Genomic DNA, 20539 nt, shown 5'->3' with positions numbered 1-20539 from the left:
CAATCCTTTTGCAATGTGAAGAACTTAACAAAATGCAGACATAATTCCTTCAATTCAGAAATGAGGAAAAAAAACAGGTGCACAAGCACACACATGTGCACAGGGATAGAGAACTATGATGATCTCACACTAGCCAAAAAAAGAAACCCTTTCTATTAGTAAAAAATTACATCAGCAAAATATAGGTTAAGAGCTCTCACTGAAATACATTCTCATAGAAGAATAAAATCAAATTGAATTACAGATGGTTATTTGAATCAAAATGATTTAACACATGTGCTTAACTCTAGAGCTTAATTTAACTATATGTTTTATTTATTTAATCTTTTTTTTTTTTTTTTTTTTTGCAATATGCTAGGCAAACACTCTGCCATGGAGCTATATACCCAGAATAATTTGAGAATTATTCTTATAATTCAAATAGCAGTTAGTAAGATTTCCTGGCACCCTGAAATGTTTTTCTGAGGCACGTTTCCATTAAAACTTTAAGTAATAACTTACATCAAAGGAAGTCAGCTTTTGGACTTGATCTACTATTAGTGATCTCAAGGGAGAAATGACAATAGTGACTCCAGGAGAAACACAGGCAGGCAGCTGGTAGCACAAGCTCTTACCACCTCCTAAAAGACAAATAATGAAAAAAATTGTCAGCTTCCATTTTGAGTGTGAAGGAGAAAGGAGACCAAATATAGTAATTAACAGGAAATCAAATGGTATCGTCCAGGGATGGGGCTAGCAATCTGCATAACACACGAGACGGATTCTTCAGGACAGTCTCTCAGGACACCTTGTGTAGGCACATGCGACAGTAAAGGCAAGAACCAGAGCAAGAAACTGGAACCAAGGAACTGGTAACAAAGTCTACCAGAGAAATCCAAATAGAATAAACATTTTTTGCTTCTCGAAATATAAGCCATCTCTAAAAAATCTTAAGTCTAGGATTAACATAATTGCTTTTTATATAATACAGTAGACACCCCTCAGCCATACCTCCCTACCCCCACCCCTGCTGGGGGTCTTGCACACTTGGGCAAGAGCTTTCCCACTGAGTTACATACCCAGCACAGACCTCAGGATTTTAAAAACCATAGGCAGTCTTCTAATACAGCTCCAACTACCGGAACTCTGATTTCTAAGGTAACAGTCCCAATCTTCCTTTGAAATAAAAGGGCAAAACTGCATGTGTGCATATTAACAAAGATAATGAAAAAGAGAACTTGAAAATCTAACACAATTTTGCTATTTAGTCCAATACAAAATAGCAAGATGTTAAGTGCATATTTATTTCTCTCTCTGCCTGGCCCTACTGGGGCTCAAATCCAGGGCTCTGTACAGGGCAGGCAAATACTCTACCACGGACTTATGCCTCCAGCCCCCAAGAACATATTTTAAAATAACTGCACGATTATATTCTAGTTAGTTTGCAATCTCACCCTCTACTAATGGCGAGGTAGTTTTGAGGACTTCAATGTGTTCTAAACCTATATCCTGCATTCCTTCTTTTCCACAGTGAGCAAATTTCATCGTGGCACACACATGGACATGTCAAGGCGAGAGTGGGATGCTGAGGCAGGGACGCTCTCCCACTTAATTAGCAGCACGAGCTCAGACGGGCCTCAGATCCTCGTCTGTAAAATGCACGAGGCCACCAGTTTAAAGGGCTGTCCAAGGCTGGGTGATGGTGGCACTCAGCAGGCAGAGGCAGGGAGATCTCTGAGTTCCAGGACAGCCAAGGATACAAAGATAACCCCTGTCTCAAACAAAACAAGATCAAAAAGGGGTGTCCAAAAGAAACTTTATTTGTAATCTTTTTATTGTATCTGTCAACAGAGATTGGAACCAGGGTAGGAAGGACTTGACAATACCTCCTGAAGCTGGGAAGAGTCACTGAGAGCCTGATTAGATGACTGCCAACGTCCCTTCCAGTGTCAGAGCTTCTAAGGACCAAACCAGGGTGGAAATGGAGGCACAATGTCACTAAGTTAATAAAGTCTGAAATGTGGATACGCCAACATTGTCTCATCTTTAAAATCAGTTTGAGGACCTGCATAAAAGCTCGCTGTCCAAGCCTGACAACACATTGTTACGTGTGGAGTGCATGCAAAGGTGGAAACAGAAACGGACTTCACGAGGTTGTTCTCTGACCTTCACATGTATGCCTTGGCTCGTACATAGCTCTCCCGACCACATCACATCTACAGCTACGTGATAATTAAAAAAAAAAGATTTAAAGCGGTTTGAAAGAATTCAGGTGTCAAGTCAATAGCATGTGATAGCAGCAGCAAAACTGGGACTTGCTAAGCCGGAACAGGGCAAGCACACACAGGAGGTTTTCATGGAGACACTGAACCTGCTTCCTAGCCTAACCACATAGCTAACATCTTATGTGTTTGATTTCAAAACACTGAGCCGCTCTTACAGGCGTTTACAACAATGCACAGTCCTGGTCTTAGGACTTAGGCTGAGAAAGAATCACGCTGCATCCTTTTCACTTGAGCCTCACCTGTGAAGTGGGCACTATACCGCATACTGTCCTGACCATACCCACAAAGAGTCAAGTGGCTTGTCTGTCCACAGGTACACCCCTCCCTGGCAGGGGGTGGAGCGACACTGGAAGCCTGGGCCTTCAGTCCAGAACGGATGGTCAGAACCACAGGCAGCACTAACGCTAGCCAGAAATGGTCATGCTCTCACATCCATCTTCTGCTCCCTTCTAGGTTTGTTTAGATTACAATAAAGAAAATTGTTCAAAGAAAAGCTCTCCATCAGGTCAACCCAATGAGCTGTGTGTTCACCTCCTCAAGGAGTAAAAACCTGTGTCAACCTGAACAGAGGCTGAGGGGACAGGCTTTTTTACTGAGGTTTGCAGGTTTTAAAGGGTTTCTAAACAATAAGAATAATGGGAGGTGTTCTTTTTATTTCATTAAAGAGTTTTCATTTAACATCTGCCGATGGACTCCTGCCAATTCATATCTAAAAATACATACCAGTGGGCATTAGGATAAAACAATCTTCACCAAGCAGTGCAGCATTGATCGCCTCTAGCTGATTAGTTCTAAAATTATGTAAGCCAAATTTCTTATGAAAAATCTTCATCATTTCTTTTGTATGAGGAAAATTAAGACTTTGGAAATGTTCATGTTTCAGATTTTTTGATGTTAAATTTTGTTCCATCTTATCTACAAAACAATCAATGTTTAAAAACAGTGCATTAATATAGTTACATAGTTTAACATTCACCTTTACCCTGCAAGATCAACGGCACACTTTCCCACAGCACACTTTAACTGTTTACATGGCTTCCTTCCCAATTAGTCCCAGACGTTCCTCGGGGCCCACATCTAGTCTCTCCTTGATTCTTCTGTAGTTCCTATCAACACAATTTCTTCATCCTTCCTCTTCTCCCTTGGTTTCAAGATAATCATACCTTTTCTATTTGTTTTATTTTTTCTTCTGTGCTAGAAAGCAAGCCTATGATTTGCACACGCTAGGCTGCAGTGCACCATCATTGGGACAAAGTGACCACACCCCAGTTACTCTACTGGCTTTCAATTCCCTTCCTTGGCTCCACTTCTCCTTAACTCTGGGAGTCTTTCAAATACCTAGGACTAGGCTCTTGACACAGTCTGATTTAGAGTTTTTCTAGTCAACATAATCTGTGTGCAGAGAAAGATTAGCTGTTTCCTGATGTCCTCCTAAGCTCCCAACCTACACACATCCTACTGCCTGTACAATACTGCTTTCTTTTTAAAACATTTTTAAAATTTATATAATTTATATTCTACGGGTATGAGAGTTTTGTCTGCATGTATGTCTGTGCACCACATGTATGCCTGGCGCCTGTTGGTTCCCCTAGAGTTGGAGTTACAGACAGTTGTGAGCTGCCATGGGAGTGCTGGGAACCTAACCCAAGTTCTCAGAAGAACAGCCAGTGCTCTAAACTGACAGTCCATCTCTACCCACATCTACTGGAATGACTTCCAGTTTCAAGTTCAACAGTCTGAAATAGCCCTGCTCAGCTGTGTTCTATATCCAACTCTGCCTTCTGACCTCCCTACTTCTGTGGATGGTGTCACAGCCGCCTGGGTTTGAGACCTCAGTGTCACCTGAACTTCTCAGATACTTCCTTCACTCTCTCTCGCATCTCTTTCTGCGCTGCATTCTTACAGGGGCGGTTCTGGTTCAAGAGAACAAGAGGTTCTCACACATCAGCTCTAGCAGCTCCTCTCCAACACTCAACTGTCTCAGAGATAATTGCAAACATCAAGTGTGACACATTCTAGCATATCAAAATAAATCCATTAGTGGCTATTTTAAAGGTCAGCAGCATCACTGTAAGAACAAACTTGGAGCTATTAAGTCATCAATGGCAAAAATAGGGAGGGCTGTACTTCCTAAAACTTTGCACACGCATTCTTGTTTCAGTACAAGCACTCTGAGATAACTTTACAGGGTTGACGTAAGGCTCCACATTTATTTAGGCTTTCCCGAGCTTCTGCAGTAGCTTAGTTCATTCCTCATTAAACTGTAGCTCCAATACGGTGTCTCTGAAATCTTCCCAGAGCCCAACTCAGGACATGACACACAGTAAGCCTTTACTGAGCTTTTAAGAGACGTCTGTTCTGAGACAAGGTCTCACTCTATAGTTCAGGCCAGCCTCAAACTCACTGTCTTCCTCCTACCTTAGCCTCCCAAGTGCTGGTATTACAGGTGAGAGCCACCATGATTAATTTATATTTGCTGAATTTCAGATTTCATATCCTTCTTATGATGCCTCACATTTTAATGCTGTGAGACATGACACAGTTTTCTACTTTATAAATGAATTGCTTCTCATCATCCCAGAATTCCAAAACTATGCATATTTTGAGCATATGAATTCACCTTTCTACTTGGCCTCCCCCCATCACTAAGAATCTGGCACTTGTGCGCCTTGTTTTAGGGACTAGAAGATGCTAGTCTGAAGGCAAAGCGCGCTGTGATGACTTCAGAGCTCTACTACAATAGTTATAATTACACATTTATAAACCTACAGCTGCTACAGACACAAAGGAGCAACTTGCTCTTCAAACTGTGATTTGTAACTCACATCATCAGTAGAAATTTGCAGAAACAACATGGCTTTCGGGCAATGGTTTGCTGCTGGGCCTGTTACCATACAATTCCTATTTTGGATGGTTTTGTTGTCCTATTATATTTAAGCATCCAATTTACTCTAGACTTACCAGTGTAACTCTTCTGAGCAGTTGATGCCACTAGAAGAGACTGTGTCTTGGCTGAGGAAATCCTCTCTGACAGAGATTTAACTGGCCTGCCTTCCTTGATAGGTGGGTAGGCAGCTGTGGAGGGCTTGCTGGCGGAAACACTGTGCATTATGTTTTCCCAGTCCTCCTCATCATCATCATCAAAGTCATCAATGTTAAAGTTATCAATATCAAAGGAAGCCTGGACGTCTCTCTCTAAGCTATTTCCCGAGGCAGCATGTTTGTTCTGATCTTTCACAGTGGTGCTGGTGAGAACATTTCCTGGGAAATAAGAGCTTTCGTTTCTTTCTTCTGTCCTTAGTGTTTCAGCCCAGTTGCTACTTACAAAGGACTTCTGTAAATGGGGATTCAATAGCGGCCTTTCAAGGAGGTCCTTCGTGGTGGCTGAGAACCCTGTCTTTCCTGGAGTGGTGGTTGGTAAACATTCCTTGGTGGAAAGGGAATGTGAAGGAAAGGACGGAGAACTGCACTCCTTACTAGGACGCCCCACAGGGCAGGGATCGCCCTGTGCAGGTGATTCAGGCCTGCATCTCCACAGTGAACCCAGAATACTGACACCCTTTCCGTTAAAATCAGCTTCAGCCAAGAGCTTCCTTCTGAAGAAAGAGAACACATTAAACGTGACTAGTTTGTTATAGTAGCCGCAAAGTTTACTTTCATTTTTAACCCTAACAGAAACTATAGGAAAAAATGTCATTTTTTTCTAGTCTAAAAAAATTGAATACAAATATTAAACAAATGGTTTGAAAATTAAATAAATTTAAAATTTAGTGATGTGACTACCATCCTTCTGTCTAGGCCAGAAAGCCTGGACATTTTTGCCATTTCTTGACTTGGAGTAGCAAAACTGTGATCAGATATCTCCCACAAGGAGGACAATCAAGATACCTTAGGTTCCGTTGTTGAAGCAGCTCATCCCCACAACTCAAAGCTTTCAGTTCATCAGTAGGAACTGCATCAACTAGTTTACAGATGTGCTCCATCACACAAATAAGTCGCTCCTGTACACTCATCTGTTTGTCTAGGAAGCAATTAGAAATAAAGAATGAGGGTGAAACCCAGAACCCCAAATGCCCAGCAAGCACTCTGCCCGTGTGCTGCCTCACAAACCACCCCAACTTCTTTATTAAGCCACACAACAAGAGACAGGATTTCAAAGGAGCTGACGTTTCCGATGAAGGAAAGAAAGCGAATGATTTGGGGAGGCAATATAAGCAAAGAAAACGCCCACTCAACTCCACATGGTATGAAGGAGATGCCAGTGTACACGGGCTCTGGTGAGACAGCACTCTCTGGAGGCAAGGGGATCAGAACAGAAAAAAAAAATGCTAAGAAGAAAACAGTCAGCTGATGGGTTTAAGGGATAGGAAGAAGGCAAGAGGGAAAGACAGGGCCATACAAAAACAGTGAGGGAGCCGGGAGGTGGTGGCACACGCCTTTATTCCCAGCACTCAGGAGGCAGAGGCAGGCAAATCTCTGTGAGTCAAAGGACACTCTGGTCTACTGAATGAGTTCCAGGACAGCTAGGACTGTTACACAGAGAAACCCTGTCTTGAAAACCAAAAAAAAAAAAAAAAAAAAAAAAAAAAAAAAAAAAAAAAAAAAAAAAAAAAAAAACACACAAAAAAACTCAAATACAAACAAAACAAAACAGTGTAGGGACAAGCATCTTCATAAGAAAGACTCAGGAAAGATGCCCGCTGGTAACTATGGGAAAAGGGCATGGCTGGGAGGTATTGATTGGAGAGCTGCTGAATTCCTATGCCATTTTGGTTCTCTATGTAAGGAGTCTCAGTCTTAAAAGAAGGGATTTCACAGTGGTCTAAAAAATTGAAGCTAAAGCAGGCTCAGAAATACCATACCTACACAGTGGCACCTTACTAGACAGACCACATCCCATCTCAGCCTCCAAGGAAAAACCTGGCCAAGGCCTCCAAAGAAAAGTGAAGACACTGTTCTGATTTAAAAAAAAAAGAAAAAGAAAAAAACGTGATTGCCAAAAGATACAAACTAGTGACCCTGGTGTTGACTCAAGGCAAAACTCTAGAACACACTATCAAAACGCTGCTTTGTAGCTCTCCAAGAGGAAACAATTATGGAGTTACGGAACGTTCATAAAAACAAAACAGCCAACTTATTAATGCTCCTTCTTTGGAAGGATTACTAGACTAGCAGGTAAGAATAGCTCACATTTCCTGATGGCCTACAGTACACCTTGAAATCTAATAACTATCCAGCAAGGCAGGCATTATTCTCTTCATTTTCTACAAGAAAACCTGAGAGCAGGGAGGTGCCGCATGCCTATAATCCCAAGTCTCAGGAAGCAGAAGTAGGATTATGAGTTAGAAGCTGCTTAGGCTATAGCATTAGACCCTAATTCAACCAAAACCCAAAACTCAGTAAGGTCCAAAGAGGTTTAGTTGAAATGCTGTCACTGTCAGGAGCAGATCCGTCTGCAGCTTGCTCAATCCCTTCATTCTTCCTGCCTCAGGCTGATTTTTCTGGAGTTCTATAACCTAGCCTTTTGTAATTCCATGGAGAAGGAAGAGAAGTGTCTTGAAGAAACGTCCATAATTAGGTGACAAATGAACTGATGTAGCTAGGAGGGACGTCTCGTGACACTGAAGGCCTGTCCACTTGTACGTGCAGCCATTATAACAGGGGACTTAGAGATGGAGAAACCGACTGGCACCATGGTTGTCCGGTGAATTCAAGAGCCTCCACGCTGCTGGCTCAAAGGCTAGCTCTGCTGCCGCCTTAATTCTGCAACCATTTAATTATTAATTCTTCTGTATGTTAGTTTCCTTGTGTCTGTGGTAAGAGGTAACAGCAACTACCATAAGGTGATGGGATGGAGATTAAACAGTTTGTATTGTAGGACTTAGAGTGAGAAAAAGATATTTTAGGAACATTTCCAGCAAGAAAAGCAAAGACTGAAATGAGATACAATAAACTTGGAGAAAACAAAACCAACGGAGAAGACTATCTACACGAAAGCGCATGCACTACACAGGAAGAGTATAGATGTGTCTAAGGAGATTCTCATGACATGATCAGAGAGTAGAAAAGAGCTCCTGGGTTACCAGGAGCTGAACAGATAAAAAAACAATCAATTAAAGAAAGCTATTGATAAAACGGAGAGAGTTGGCCAGGTGTGGTGGTGCTGGCCATTTATCCTGGCACTCAGAAGGTAGAGACAGGCAGCTCTGAGTGTGAAGCCAGCCTCATCTACATAGTAAGACTTAGTCTAAAATAACCTGAGAAAATGTTCCTATTTCATAGAAAAAAAAAGAAATAATAGATGCGAAAATTAAAGAGGGGTGTGTGTCAAACATCCAAATAGCATAGGTTCTAGATAAAGAGACAGGAAAAAAAAAAACACTACCAGATAAATTCCCCAAATGAAAACACACATTTCTGGCATGTGTGTCTAGAAGCTGAAATCAAAGGTGTTCCAAAGGACTGCTCTTTTTCAAAGTCTTCCAGAGCTATTGGCTTATTTATACTAGATACTTGGGCAGAAAGAACCGAAACAGGGCTGGAGATACAGACAAGTGGCAGAACACAGAGGCCCTGGGTCCAATCCCCAGCAGTAAAGGAAGAGAAGAAAGGAATGAGTTAGCAGGCAAAAAAAGAATTAACTTACAATGGATACCAGACCCAGATCAGAATATGTACAAGGGAGGAGCTGAATGATCTACAGAAGTCAATGTGGCTGTGAAGAGGACTCAACAGGTTTAGGGGTGTGTATGTTTAAAACTTATAGGAACTTCCTGTAATTTCAGGACTAAAGAAGCCAAAGTAGGAGGACTGCCTGGGCTATATAACAAGACCCTGTCTCAAAACAAAACCAACAAAACTCACAAAATTTCTAGGGGTTTTTAATTCATCTAACAAGGATTAAACTTACAGGGAGGCGAATTCTGGCTCTACCTGTGAAATGAGTCAACAAGCAGCATTTTCAAAACAGATGAACCTTGTGAGATGCTGAGTTCAGGAGATGTTCAAGAAAACACTAGCTAACAAATGAAGTAAGATGATTTATGGTATCAGATCAAAGGATACAGTACATATACCGTTTTATACTATGCAGCTATAGTATGCAAATATAATTATTATATTTATAGAAGTAACTGAAACATATGGCTTTTATACCGTCACAGTCTGTACTGGCTCCTGGATCAGGCTCCTGGGTATTTGTTTTCTCTGATTTCAACAAAGGGTCTTTTGAGGTACTAAGAATGCCTTTCTCTTTATCCGAGTCATCAAGATCCTTTAGCATACTACAAGAAAAAAAAAGTGCCAAATCAATCATGCTATAGGCAGAATGAATGCAAACCCTGTCTCCCAATCTTTTCCAATAAATATTTAACAGACAAAGGAAAGGTTTTCTTTTCTTTTGTTTGTTTTGAGACAGGGTCAAGAAGCACAGGATGACCAGGAACTTGCTCTACGCCCAAGGCTTCCAAGTGCTGAGATTAGAGTCTTGCATATCTAGCTGGGAAACACATTTGTATCTCTCTTTAGCTAAGCCTCACATCTTCTATCTTCTGGTCCCAAGAGACCCTTTCAACTCCTGTTTCCAAGTACATCCCTTCAGTTACACTAGACTCCAATCAAACCGTACCACTGACATGCCTCATGAGCTCTATGTTGTCTAGGGTCATGGATTCTGTTCTCTCAATTTGGAAAACCTGCTGTCCCAAGCTCTCTGTACCCAAACTATACATGTTCTTAGAGTCTCAAGCAAGTCTTCACTGCTCTCCCTGGAAAGCAGTTATTAATGACATTGTTTTCTGAGATTCCAAGCAGCTTTACCTTGGAATAGTTCTTCTCATATCAGGGGGTGGGACTATTAGCAAGTGTGCTTTGTTAGAGGAAGTGTATCATTAGGGGTAGGCTTTGAGGTTTCAGAAGCTCAAACCGGGCCCAGTCTTTCTGTCTTCCAATCTAGATATAGAACTCTCAGCTACCTCTCCAGTACCATGTCTGCCTGCATGCTGCCACGTTCCCCACCATGATAATGGACTAAACCTCTGAACTGAAAGCCAGCCCCAATTCAATGTTTTCCTTTATAAGCATCGCCTTGGTCATGGTGTCTCTTCACAGCAATAAAATTCCTAATTAAGACACAATAAATATGTACAGTTATTCACATTAGGCGATAATGGAAAAATAATCAACCTTGTAAATAATCATTTCCAATTGCTAAAAATCTAAATATTACGCTTTGGGTATGAAAGATTCATGTTTGAACACCTGGCAACACTGTTTTGAGAGGTTGTAGAAATCACTGGGATGTAGGGCCTAGCTAGCAGATAGAGGTCACCAGAGGTGGATCTTGAGAATTTGGCTAGCCTTACTTCCAGGTCCATTTTTACATCCTGATCCACCACCCTGGGAGAGTGAACATCATACGCTCCTGCTCCACATGCCTGCCCTACCATGCTGGACTGCACCCTCTGAAACTGCAAGCCAAAGCAAATCCTTCTTCACACAGTGTCTGTCACAGCACGAGCAAAGTAACATGCTATGCAAAGGTACCCATGGCAGAAGAACTCAGTAAGTTAGGTAGGAAAGGACACATTTTAAAAGCAACAATATGGAGAATAATGCTAAGAGAAAAGAATCAAAGTCTGAAATTATACCTGTTATCAGTCACAACATGAACCAAGCAAGAACAAGAAATAGTTTGCTAGGGTTTTAGAACTAAAACTATTTCTTCCCGCTTATTTAAAATTCTAGTTAAGGTGGCTACAATGTCATTGTGCAATACATATATTTAATAAAGAATAAAGCTAAGCATTCAACATGGAAACAGAAGGGTAAGGAGAGAGCGCCATACTGGATGCTATGAACTGTTTGACCCCGGTGAGTTCCTGCTCCTCCCTGGCCTCAGCTGTTAGAGAGCACCGACTTAGAGTCTTGGCGCACGCGACCTTTCACTCCAGCGGTTAACTTTCTATGCTGGTCTGGTTCTTTGTCGCGAGGAAAGGAGCAGACAGGTGAGCGGGTACAGCTCTTCAGTTTTGTAGCGAACAGTAATCATACTTCAACCTTCACCACTTCCTCAGACATCACAATACAGCTGTTATAGCAGAAGCCAGGCGCTGGAGACGTAGCTCAGAGCTTAAGGGCATTTGTTGCTCTTGACGAGATTCCAGGTTGAGCTCCTAGCACCCACATGATGGTTTACAACCACCCATAACTCCAGTTCCAGAAGATCTGATACCCCATTCTGATCTCCTTGGGCACAAAGCATACATGGTAGTGCATATATTTAAATGCAGGCAAAAACACATCATAAATGAGTAAGTCTAATAATAAAAATTTTAAAGCACAAACCAGAAGTTACATATAAAACATTTCCTTCTCTTCCTAATCAAGATGATAGACTACAGGGATCTGTTTCTGTCAAAATAGTGACATAAACGGGGCTGGAGAAATGGCTCAGCAGTTAAGAGCACTGGCTGCTTTTCCAGTGAACCAGGGTTCAATTCCCAAACGTATATGGCAGCTCATAATTGTCTGTAACTCCAGTTCCAAGAGATCTGGCATCCTTACACAGATATCCATACAGGCAAAACACCAATGCAGGTCTTTAAAATATGACCAGTAAAATAAAATAGTAGCCCTCCTTTCCCTCCAATTATGATAGTTCCCACCTGTAATCTTGGTACTTGGGAGACTAAGGCAGGAAGATCCTGAACTCAAGACCAGCCTGAGTAATACAGTAAGAGTTTTGTTCTTGTTTTTGTCTTTGAAGAGTTTCACTGTGTAGACCAGGCTAGTCTCAAATACAGAGATTTTTCTGGGACTAAAGATATGACTCACCAAGCCCAGCAAAGAATGGTTTCTAAACAACCAAATAAATAATAGCAATGTTCTGGACACTTTCATTTGAATACAAAATAAATCACTGAGGCACAAAGAATACTTACATAGAAATGATATTATATACCTAAGCTACATACTTAAGGCATCTTAAAAACAAACAATAATATTTATTATTAACTATTTTACCTGGAACATTTCAAAGAGGAAGAAGCTGTAGAAATAATTTCTTCTTCGGGAGAAGGTGGAACAAAATCTATATCATAGTCATCATCATCAAGTTGAAAGTATAGAGGTTTCTCAATTGACTGTAAATGAACTTCATCTACGTGATTCTTCTTTTCACTATTATCTAAAGAAAAAGAGTTGGTAAACACAGATTATTTTAATAATTAACGAGACAGAACATGCACGAGCTCTTATGAAGGCTTTTTTTGGGCAAGTCAGAAACAATCAGAACATTTTGTATGGGAGTCTCCTGCAGGTTAATGTTGGCTGATTTCTTCACGAATAAGGAAATCAACTGGAAGAAGTCCAAAGCTGGACTAAAGCCAGAGATCTGCTTAGGAATTCAAGACCTATTTCTAGTTAAATTTCGAAACTCTTGTTTCACTTCAGTAATTTGCAGCAGCACAAACACTGTGGGCTTGTTTTGAGACAGGGTCTTGCTATACAGCCTACAGTTTTGAACTCTATCTTCCAGCCTCACCTCCTCATCCAGGATCACAGGCGTGGCATACACCCAGAGCTGGCACACACACACTGCTGCTATACAGACAAACCATCTCCACCACAGAGGTGTCTAGCTATAGAAGCATCTCTCTGGTGCTCTCTGGTTTTGCCGTTTACCATCCACCCAGTATTCTCTTGAGAAACAGCAACACAAGAGATTAAACTTGAGTTTTGCTGTTTTTTTTTTAACTTATTTATTTATTTATTTATTTATTTATTTATTTATTTATTTATTTATTATGTATACAATATTCTTTCTGCGTGTATGCCTGAAGGCCAGAAGAGGGCACCAGACCTCATTACAGATGGTTGTGAGCCACCATGTGGTTGCTGGGAATTGAACTCAGGACCTTTGGAAGAGCAGTCAGTGCTCTTAACCACTGAGCCATCTCGCCAGCCCCTGGTTTTTTTTTTTTTTTTTAAATCAATTACTTTTCAGCACTTTCTCATTGTATAGCAATTTTAACAGAACTGGTATTTACAATTTTAGTCTCAGGATGTTGCATGTACCTGCGGTCTGAGCTGCTAAGGAGGCTGAGGCAGAAGAATGGTCTATAAGGCTAGGCTAGGAAGACTGCAAGCTTAAGGTGTATGTAGAGAATGTGGTGAGATCCTGTCACAAATAAACAGTAAATAAAAAGCTGAGAATATATGTCAGAGATAGTATTTATCTAGTACGCACATTCCTAGATTCAGTTCCTAAAATATAAGGGAAGAGTGGTGGTGGTAATGCCTTGAGTCCAGGAGATCAGGACAAGTCTGTACACAAAGCAAGACCCAACTCTTAAAAGAATTTTAAAGTCAGTGAGCTTAAGGCCAGCCTGATCTAGAGTGAGTTCCAGGACAGCCAGGATTGTTTCACAGAGAAACAATCAAAAACAAACAAACAAACAAAAAAATCAAACAAAAAATATATATAATAATAATAGTGCAATGCCCTACTCTTCTGTTCTGGTAATATAATTACTTACAGTATATTATACTGGGCATGACACTGGTGTATATATTTACCAATGCATTCCATCTACTGGAGAATATTCTCGTACAGGCCTTTCAAGAGGTATTCTAAACTGGGTGTAGTGGCTCCTAGGAGACAGAGGCAAGTGTGCTGCTGGTCAGACAGGGCAATACAGTGAGATCTGTCTCAAACAAAACCAAAGAATAAGTGGTATTCTATAAGAATGCACAGAAGAACCAGGTGTGGTAGTGCACACCTTCCACCCCAGTCCTCCTAAGGCAGAGGCAGGTGCCACTCTGTGAGCTGGAGGTCATCTGGGTCTACGTAGTGAATCCCAGGACACTTAGGGCTATGTAGAGAGAGCACGTCTCAAAAAACAAACAAAAGAAAACAATCAAGGAACTAGAGAGATAGGTCAGTGGATCAGAGGACTGGCTGCTCTTCCAGAGAACCTGGGCTCACTTCCACACGGCAGCTAACATGTGACTCCAGTTCCAGGACTTCTGATACTCTCACACAGATGCAGGCAAAACAAACAGAATGCACAGAAGATGAGGATTATTTCCTGTTGTTGCCCCTAAAGACCTTCCAGGGGAGAGATGTGATGGGAGAAGACAACGATACTCATGATCCTGACCCTGTGTTAAGTTAATGTTCATGTCCCAGTTTAAAAGAACATTAATAAAGAAATGGAAGATGGAAGGGAGGGAGGGAGAGAAAAGAGTGAGGGAGAAAAAGGAAAGGGAAAGAAAGAAAGGAAAAGCAAAGGATGAACTGGGTCTGGTATCTTATAACCTTAATTTCAACACTCAGGAGACTGAGGAAGGAGTAGCAAGAATCAAGAGCAGGGACTGAAGAGATGGCTTAACAACTTTAAAATACTTGCAATTCATGCACAGGATCTGGGTTGGGTTCCCAGCACGCATAAGATGGCTTATAACCATCTGTGACTCCAATTCCAAGGGATCTGACGCCTTCTGGTCTTTGAAGGCACAAAGCACACACACAATGCACACATACACACACAAAATCAGGTAAAACACTCATACACATTATTTCTTAGTTATGGTTTCTATTGCTGTGATGAAACACCATGACCAAAAGCAATTTAGGGAGGAAAGGTTTTTTTCATCATGTTCTCCACCATCCAGGTAGTCAGAGTAGAGACCCAGAAGGAATCTGGAGGCAAGAGTTGTTGCAGAGGCCATGGAGCACTGTTTATTAGCTTGCCCATCCTGTTCTTATACCACCTAGAGCACTATCAGCCCAGGGGTGGCACTGCCTAGTGAGCTTCGCAATATTTTGCACAGTTCTATAATCAATGCTTTTTTTTATTATTTAAGGTAAACATGTCTACAAGAATTAAAGCTTAAAAATTACAATGAAGCCAGGGTGGTGGCGCACGCCTTTAATCCCAGTACTTGGGAGGCACAGGCAGGCGGATCTCTGTGAGTTCAAGGCCAGCCTGGTCTACAAGAGCTAGTTCCAGGACAGGCTATAAAGCTACAGAGAAACCCTGTCTCGAAAAACCAAAAAAAAAACAAACAATAGCAACAACCAATAAAATACATCTTAAAAACTATTTTTGATTTCTTGAAAAAAGTGATTCTCCCATTTTGAGCATTCTCCCAAGNCAAAAAAAAAAAAAAAAAAAAAACACAACAAACTAAAAGTAATTATTGAGGAAGTGTAAATGTTTAATGAATTTGCTCTAAGCTAAGTGCAGTGTTTACAATGGATGGAAATGGCTAGCAACATCCTATGCCTCCACATTCACTTCCACTCGCTCAGAAAAGCTTCTTGTTCTCAGCTCCATTCGTGGTATGTACTCTATTCAGTACAATATTTATATTTACTATACTTTTTGCATACTTAGAAATGTTTGGATACACAGATATATTCCGTTGTGTACAAACACCTACAGTATTCACAGACGTATGTTTTTGGAGCCTCTGAGCAAGAGGCAAACCATATAGCCTAGGTGTACAGTAGGCTCTGCCATCTAGGTTAAAGTGCACTATGGTACTGGCAAGGTGACATGGCATAATAATGTGTTTTCAGAACATATCCTTGGAGCTGGAGAGATGGCTCAGAGGTTAAGATCACTGACTGCTCTTCCAAAGGTCTTGAGTTCAATTCCCAGCAACCACATGGTGGCTCACAACCATTTATAATGAGATCTGGTACCTTCTTCTGGCCTGCAGCTGTACATGCAGGCAGAACACTGTACACATAATAAATTAAAAAAACAAAACAAAACATATCCTTGTCACTAAGTGATACGTGACTGTAATAAGCAGAATTAGATATTACCATCAATGCAGACCTTACTTTCTTATATAAAACCACAGAGCTAACCCCGACATAGCAGATATTAAGACCCTCAAGAACAAAACTGCTTTCCACTGTTCCCAATGCTTAGCTTTCAATTAAAAAAGTATTGTAAACATACTGAAATGAAGATGAGATGATGGCTACCTTTTTCAGCTCCTAAATGAGCTTCCAAAGACTGACTTTCCTGAGTATCTTTCTTCCCGAGCTCTTCAGAACAAGGGTCATTGTCGATGACAATCACATCACTGCTCAGGCATTCTGACTCATCCTTCTGGTCCTTGGTTAAATCCACTTGTGGGCTTTCCGGGGAAGAAGGTGTCAAATAAGCCTTTACTGTTCTTGCTTTATGAGTTGGTGGTTTAAAAAAGTTTCTCTTAGTCTTTTTTGATTTCTGAGCGGTGCTTGCTCTTACAGCAGGATTTTTGGTCCGAAAAACAAATGCATCGGATGCTGAAATATCAAAGTCATCCATATCAGCCCAGTCATTGAGGGACTCTAGTGAAGAAGTAAATTCTAATTTCTTGAAAACAGCAATGTGGGGTTTCTTTACAGCTGGGGTTTTTACTGCTGAGACTTCCTGAGGAGTCTGCGCCAAGTCCAGCAGTAGCGGTTCAGGACAGGGCTCCTTGGTTTTCTGTCCTCCCGGGGAGTTTTTGAAGGAGTCACCAGTCCCAGGCTGCTGCTTTGGTGTGTGCAGCGGAGGCTCCGTGACTGAAAAGGCCTCAGACACATTCACATCTTTATCACTTAGCGCGGGGGTTTTTACCACTGACACACTGGTTACAGACACATCGCCCTCTGATGTTTTCTTTTTAAAAGTAAAACCTCTGAAAAAACAATGACAAAGCTGAAATTAGATTAATTCATTTGTTTCTGATGCTGGGGACTGAACTCAGGGCCTCATTTACGCTAAGTGTTCTAACATAAGCTACAATCCCAGCCCCTAGATAGATCCATTTTCATTTTACCTAACTCACTCACCTATAAAGCATATTTTCAAATGCAAATTGCATTAGTTTTATTACAAATAAGCACAGAATCCATCTCCCTCTGTGGCTTTGAAATTTTCCCAGGTAACAAATGCATCTGGCTTCTCTGATCCTTCCCATTCAGAGGCTAACTACTGAGGCTCAGAGTTCCTAGGCCAGGCCCACACTTAATTTCTCAGGCTGCCAATCCTTTTTTTTTTTTTAAGTATTTTATTTATTTATTATGTATACAATATTCTGTCTGTGTGTATGCCTGCAGGCCAGAAGAGGGCACCAGACCTCATTACAAATGGTTGAGAGCCACCATGTGGTTGCTGGGAATTGAACTCAGGACCTTTGGAAGACCAGGCAATGCTCTTAACCTCTGAGCCATCTCTCCAGCCCAAGCTGCCAATCCTTAATAACACCTTCAGAAGGAAGAGACAGAATGTGTGAAAAAAAAAAAAAGGTTGGTACTCTAACTGGCTTTAGTTATTCTGATAAAAATATTTTTTTAAGAGACAAAAGAGTTAAAAAAGAAAGAAAGAAAGCAAAGAAACTGCTGAGATCTGAAGGACATAGGGGAGGCAGGAGTCCTGGCTAGGTGCTGAAATTAATGGCACGAAGGTCATGGTGCACCTGGAGCAGTGCCTGCACCCGAGGGGCACAACAAATACAAATTATTATTAGGCGCCATTAGAAACTTGGGATATAGCTTGCAGGAGACATCAGAACAAGAGTGGTCATTTCCCTACAAAGTTTGGCAGATCATATGAGATTATATTCAAGTATAATATCTGCTCATATTTTCAAGAAAATTCATTACTTGTTCATCCAACTTTGCTGAATAAGTAAGTATGTGCCAGGAACCGTGTAAAGCTGCAGAGCAATCACTACCCAGATCTGCCTGAATAAGCTCTGCTAGCAATGTGCAAAGTTAGAAAACCAACGAGCCCCTCACCTCCTCTGTAAAATGGCCGAGCCTGAAGAAGCAGGTGTGGAGAGGGTCCTGGCACACAGGAGGCTAAGGCAGGCTGCTGCACGTGTGAGGGAAGCTAGCCTGAACCACAGTAAGTTCCAGGCCACTGAGCGATACAGATAGGATCCTACTTTAGACAGAGCTGAGAGACAAGAGCTCCATTTGTATGACACGAGTTATTGTCCACATGCTAATAAATATACTTACGAAGATTTGGGTTTTGTAAGATTCAATTTATTATTAAGTTTTCTGGCTGAGTGGCGCTGCAGTTGCTCCTGTAGATTGTTCAGAGGAATAGCAGCCATGATCTAAAGAGGAAAAGGGCAACCATTAGTGGAGTTAGGTAATCTGTACCATTCAACATATTTATTGAGGTAGTAAAGGACTGGACTCAGTCACTGTTCCAAATGTGCCCAGAGTAACATGCTTTCCTTACTTCTTTTACTTTTCTTTTTTCTTTTTCTGGTCAACAGATTGCTTTACCATTTACATCTGGTGACATTTAAAACATAATTTTTAACTAGCTAAAGATTTACTTGAATAACAAATGGCCTGGTTTCCCCCCTTTCCTCAACAGATGCTAAAATCAACACAATAGATGTTAGAGAAGCAATGATTAGAAAAGGGCTGTAGAGAAAAGGGGTCTGGCCTAGGCTTGGAGGGTAAAAGGGAAGAGGACAAGAAGGGAGGGAGAGGAATAATCAAAGCAAACTAGCAAGAACACCCAGTCAGTGAATTCTCTGTCCAAAGGTAAAAATCTGGTAAAGATAGAAGAGCATCTGCAGCGAGTGCACAGGTTGACCAGCAAGAGAGCATGCTGCATAATCAGCTGGCTCCAGCCTACAACAGTGTGTCACATCCATTTCTATCCCTTGTGCAACAAGTGCTGCACTGCTTAGCGTTCACCCAGATAAAGCACAGCTCAAACCACCTGGATATCACTGAGCTAAAGAAAGACAGTGGTCATCTAGGAAGAGTTTAAAAGGAGGTTATTTCAGATAAGCTATACCCCCCTTTCCCACTCTACCTGGATTGAAACAGCATTTACAGTTAGTGTATCTGTGTACAGCTGCACGCAGCATGATGGAGGGGCACCTGCCACACTTGTGGAGGTCAGAGGACAACTTTGTGCAGCTGCTTCTTTCTTTCCACCTTTATGTTGGTTCCAGGGATCGAACCTGGTCCTTGGTTTACAGAGCAAGCACCTTTACCCACTGAACCACTTTACAGGCCCCATTTCTTCCTGACACTAGGTGTGGATTTTTTAAGAATGACTCTCATAGACTCATATATTTGAATGTTTAGTCACCAGGTAGGGGAACTCTTTGATAGGATTAGAAGGATTAGGAGGTGTGGCCTTGTTGAAGGAAGTATATCACTGGGGGTAGGCTTTGAGGTTTCAGAAGCTCCAGCCAGGCCCAGTGTCTCTTCCCCATTTCCTTCCTTCCCTCCCTCCCTTCTTCCCTCCTTCCCATCTGCAGATCCAGATGTAGAACTCTCAGCTACTTCTCCAACACCATGTCTCTCTGCATGCTGCCATGCTCCCCACCATGACGACAATGAGCTAAGCCTCTGAAACCTAAGCAAGCCCTAATTCTCTCTTTTTATAAGAGTTGTGGTTATGGTGGCTCTTCGTTGCAACAGAACAATGACTAAGATAGAAGTGTTTGCTGTTTCAGGAGGGATAGTTCTATCATGTTAGATGTAATAATAACCTGGTTAAATATATAATGTATTTTGTGATTCTATGTAGAATAGTTATAACATGTTAGATGTAATTATGACCTGATTATTGTTATTTGGAAATTAAGCATGACATAAGGAGATATGATTGTGTTAAGTTGACAAGTGGTAGACTTATGGTGGCAACTCTTGGTTGTCAACTTGACTACATCTGGGTGGGCATACCTGTGAGTGATTTTTTTTTTCTTAAACAAAATAGAGGGTCAAACAAACTGGAAAACCATATCCAAGCCAAGCATGGTGGTTCATACCTGTAATTCCAACACTTGGGAGAATCAGAGTTTGAGGCCAGCCTGAGGTACACAGTAAGCTCAAAGTCAGCATGGTCTACACCTATACCAAAAAACAAATGATGAAAAGAATACACGATTGTAGACGGAGGTTTCTGTCTTGCTTGGCCCCAAAGAAACACACAGAGGCTTATAAACTGTCTGGCTTATTAGCTTAGGCTCATTATTAACTAGCTCTTACAACTTAAATTAATCCATAATTCTTATATATGTTTAGCCATGTGGCTTGGTAACTTTTCCCACTGTAACATTTTCTTTTTTTGTTGTTTTGTTTTTGGTTTTTGGAGAAAGGGTTTCTCTGTGTATCTCTGGCTGGCCTTGAACTCACAGAGATCCATCTGCCTCTGCCTCCCTAATTGCTGGGATTAAAAGCACACGCCACCACCACCCAGCTCAGTGCAGCATTTTCATCTTGCTTCCTCTGCATCTGGGTGGTG

The 20539-nt window shown here is 41.4% G+C and overlaps 1 protein-coding gene across 2 annotated transcripts in view; it reads right to left on the bottom strand.

Moving 5' to 3' along the window:
- The window catches only part of Blm (BLM RecQ like helicase), a 75948-nt gene that overhangs the window by 40688 nt on the left and 14721 nt on the right, over positions 1-20539 (bottom strand). The window contains exons 2-9 of one of the 2 annotated variants that reach the window (XM_050154096.1): positions 18277-18377; positions 16267-16949; positions 12288-12450; positions 9420-9547; positions 6153-6285; positions 5226-5860; positions 2988-3179; positions 502-620 (exon numbers count right to left, since the gene is read on the bottom strand). In XM_050154096.1, the coding sequence (XP_050010053.1) occupies positions 502-620; positions 2988-3179; positions 5226-5860; positions 6153-6285; positions 9420-9547; positions 12288-12450; positions 16267-16949; positions 18277-18374 (2151 nt within the window). In that variant the 5' untranslated portion in view covers positions 18375-18377. Of the gene's footprint in view, positions 1-501; positions 621-2987; positions 3180-5225; positions 5861-6152; positions 6286-9419; positions 9548-12287; positions 12451-16266; positions 16950-18276; positions 18380-20539 lie in introns of those variants that run through there. The other variant, XM_050154097.1, reaches the window with a different exon arrangement.

The sequence above is a fragment of the Alexandromys fortis genome, unplaced genomic scaffold (assembly GCF_014885135.2).
Source record: "Alexandromys fortis isolate MF-2015 unplaced genomic scaffold, M_Fortis_MF-2015_v1.1 scaffold_86, whole genome shotgun sequence".
Lineage (NCBI taxonomy): Eukaryota > Metazoa > Chordata > Mammalia > Rodentia > Cricetidae > Alexandromys > Alexandromys fortis.
This window is presented reverse-complemented; position numbering and strand designations above follow the sequence as displayed.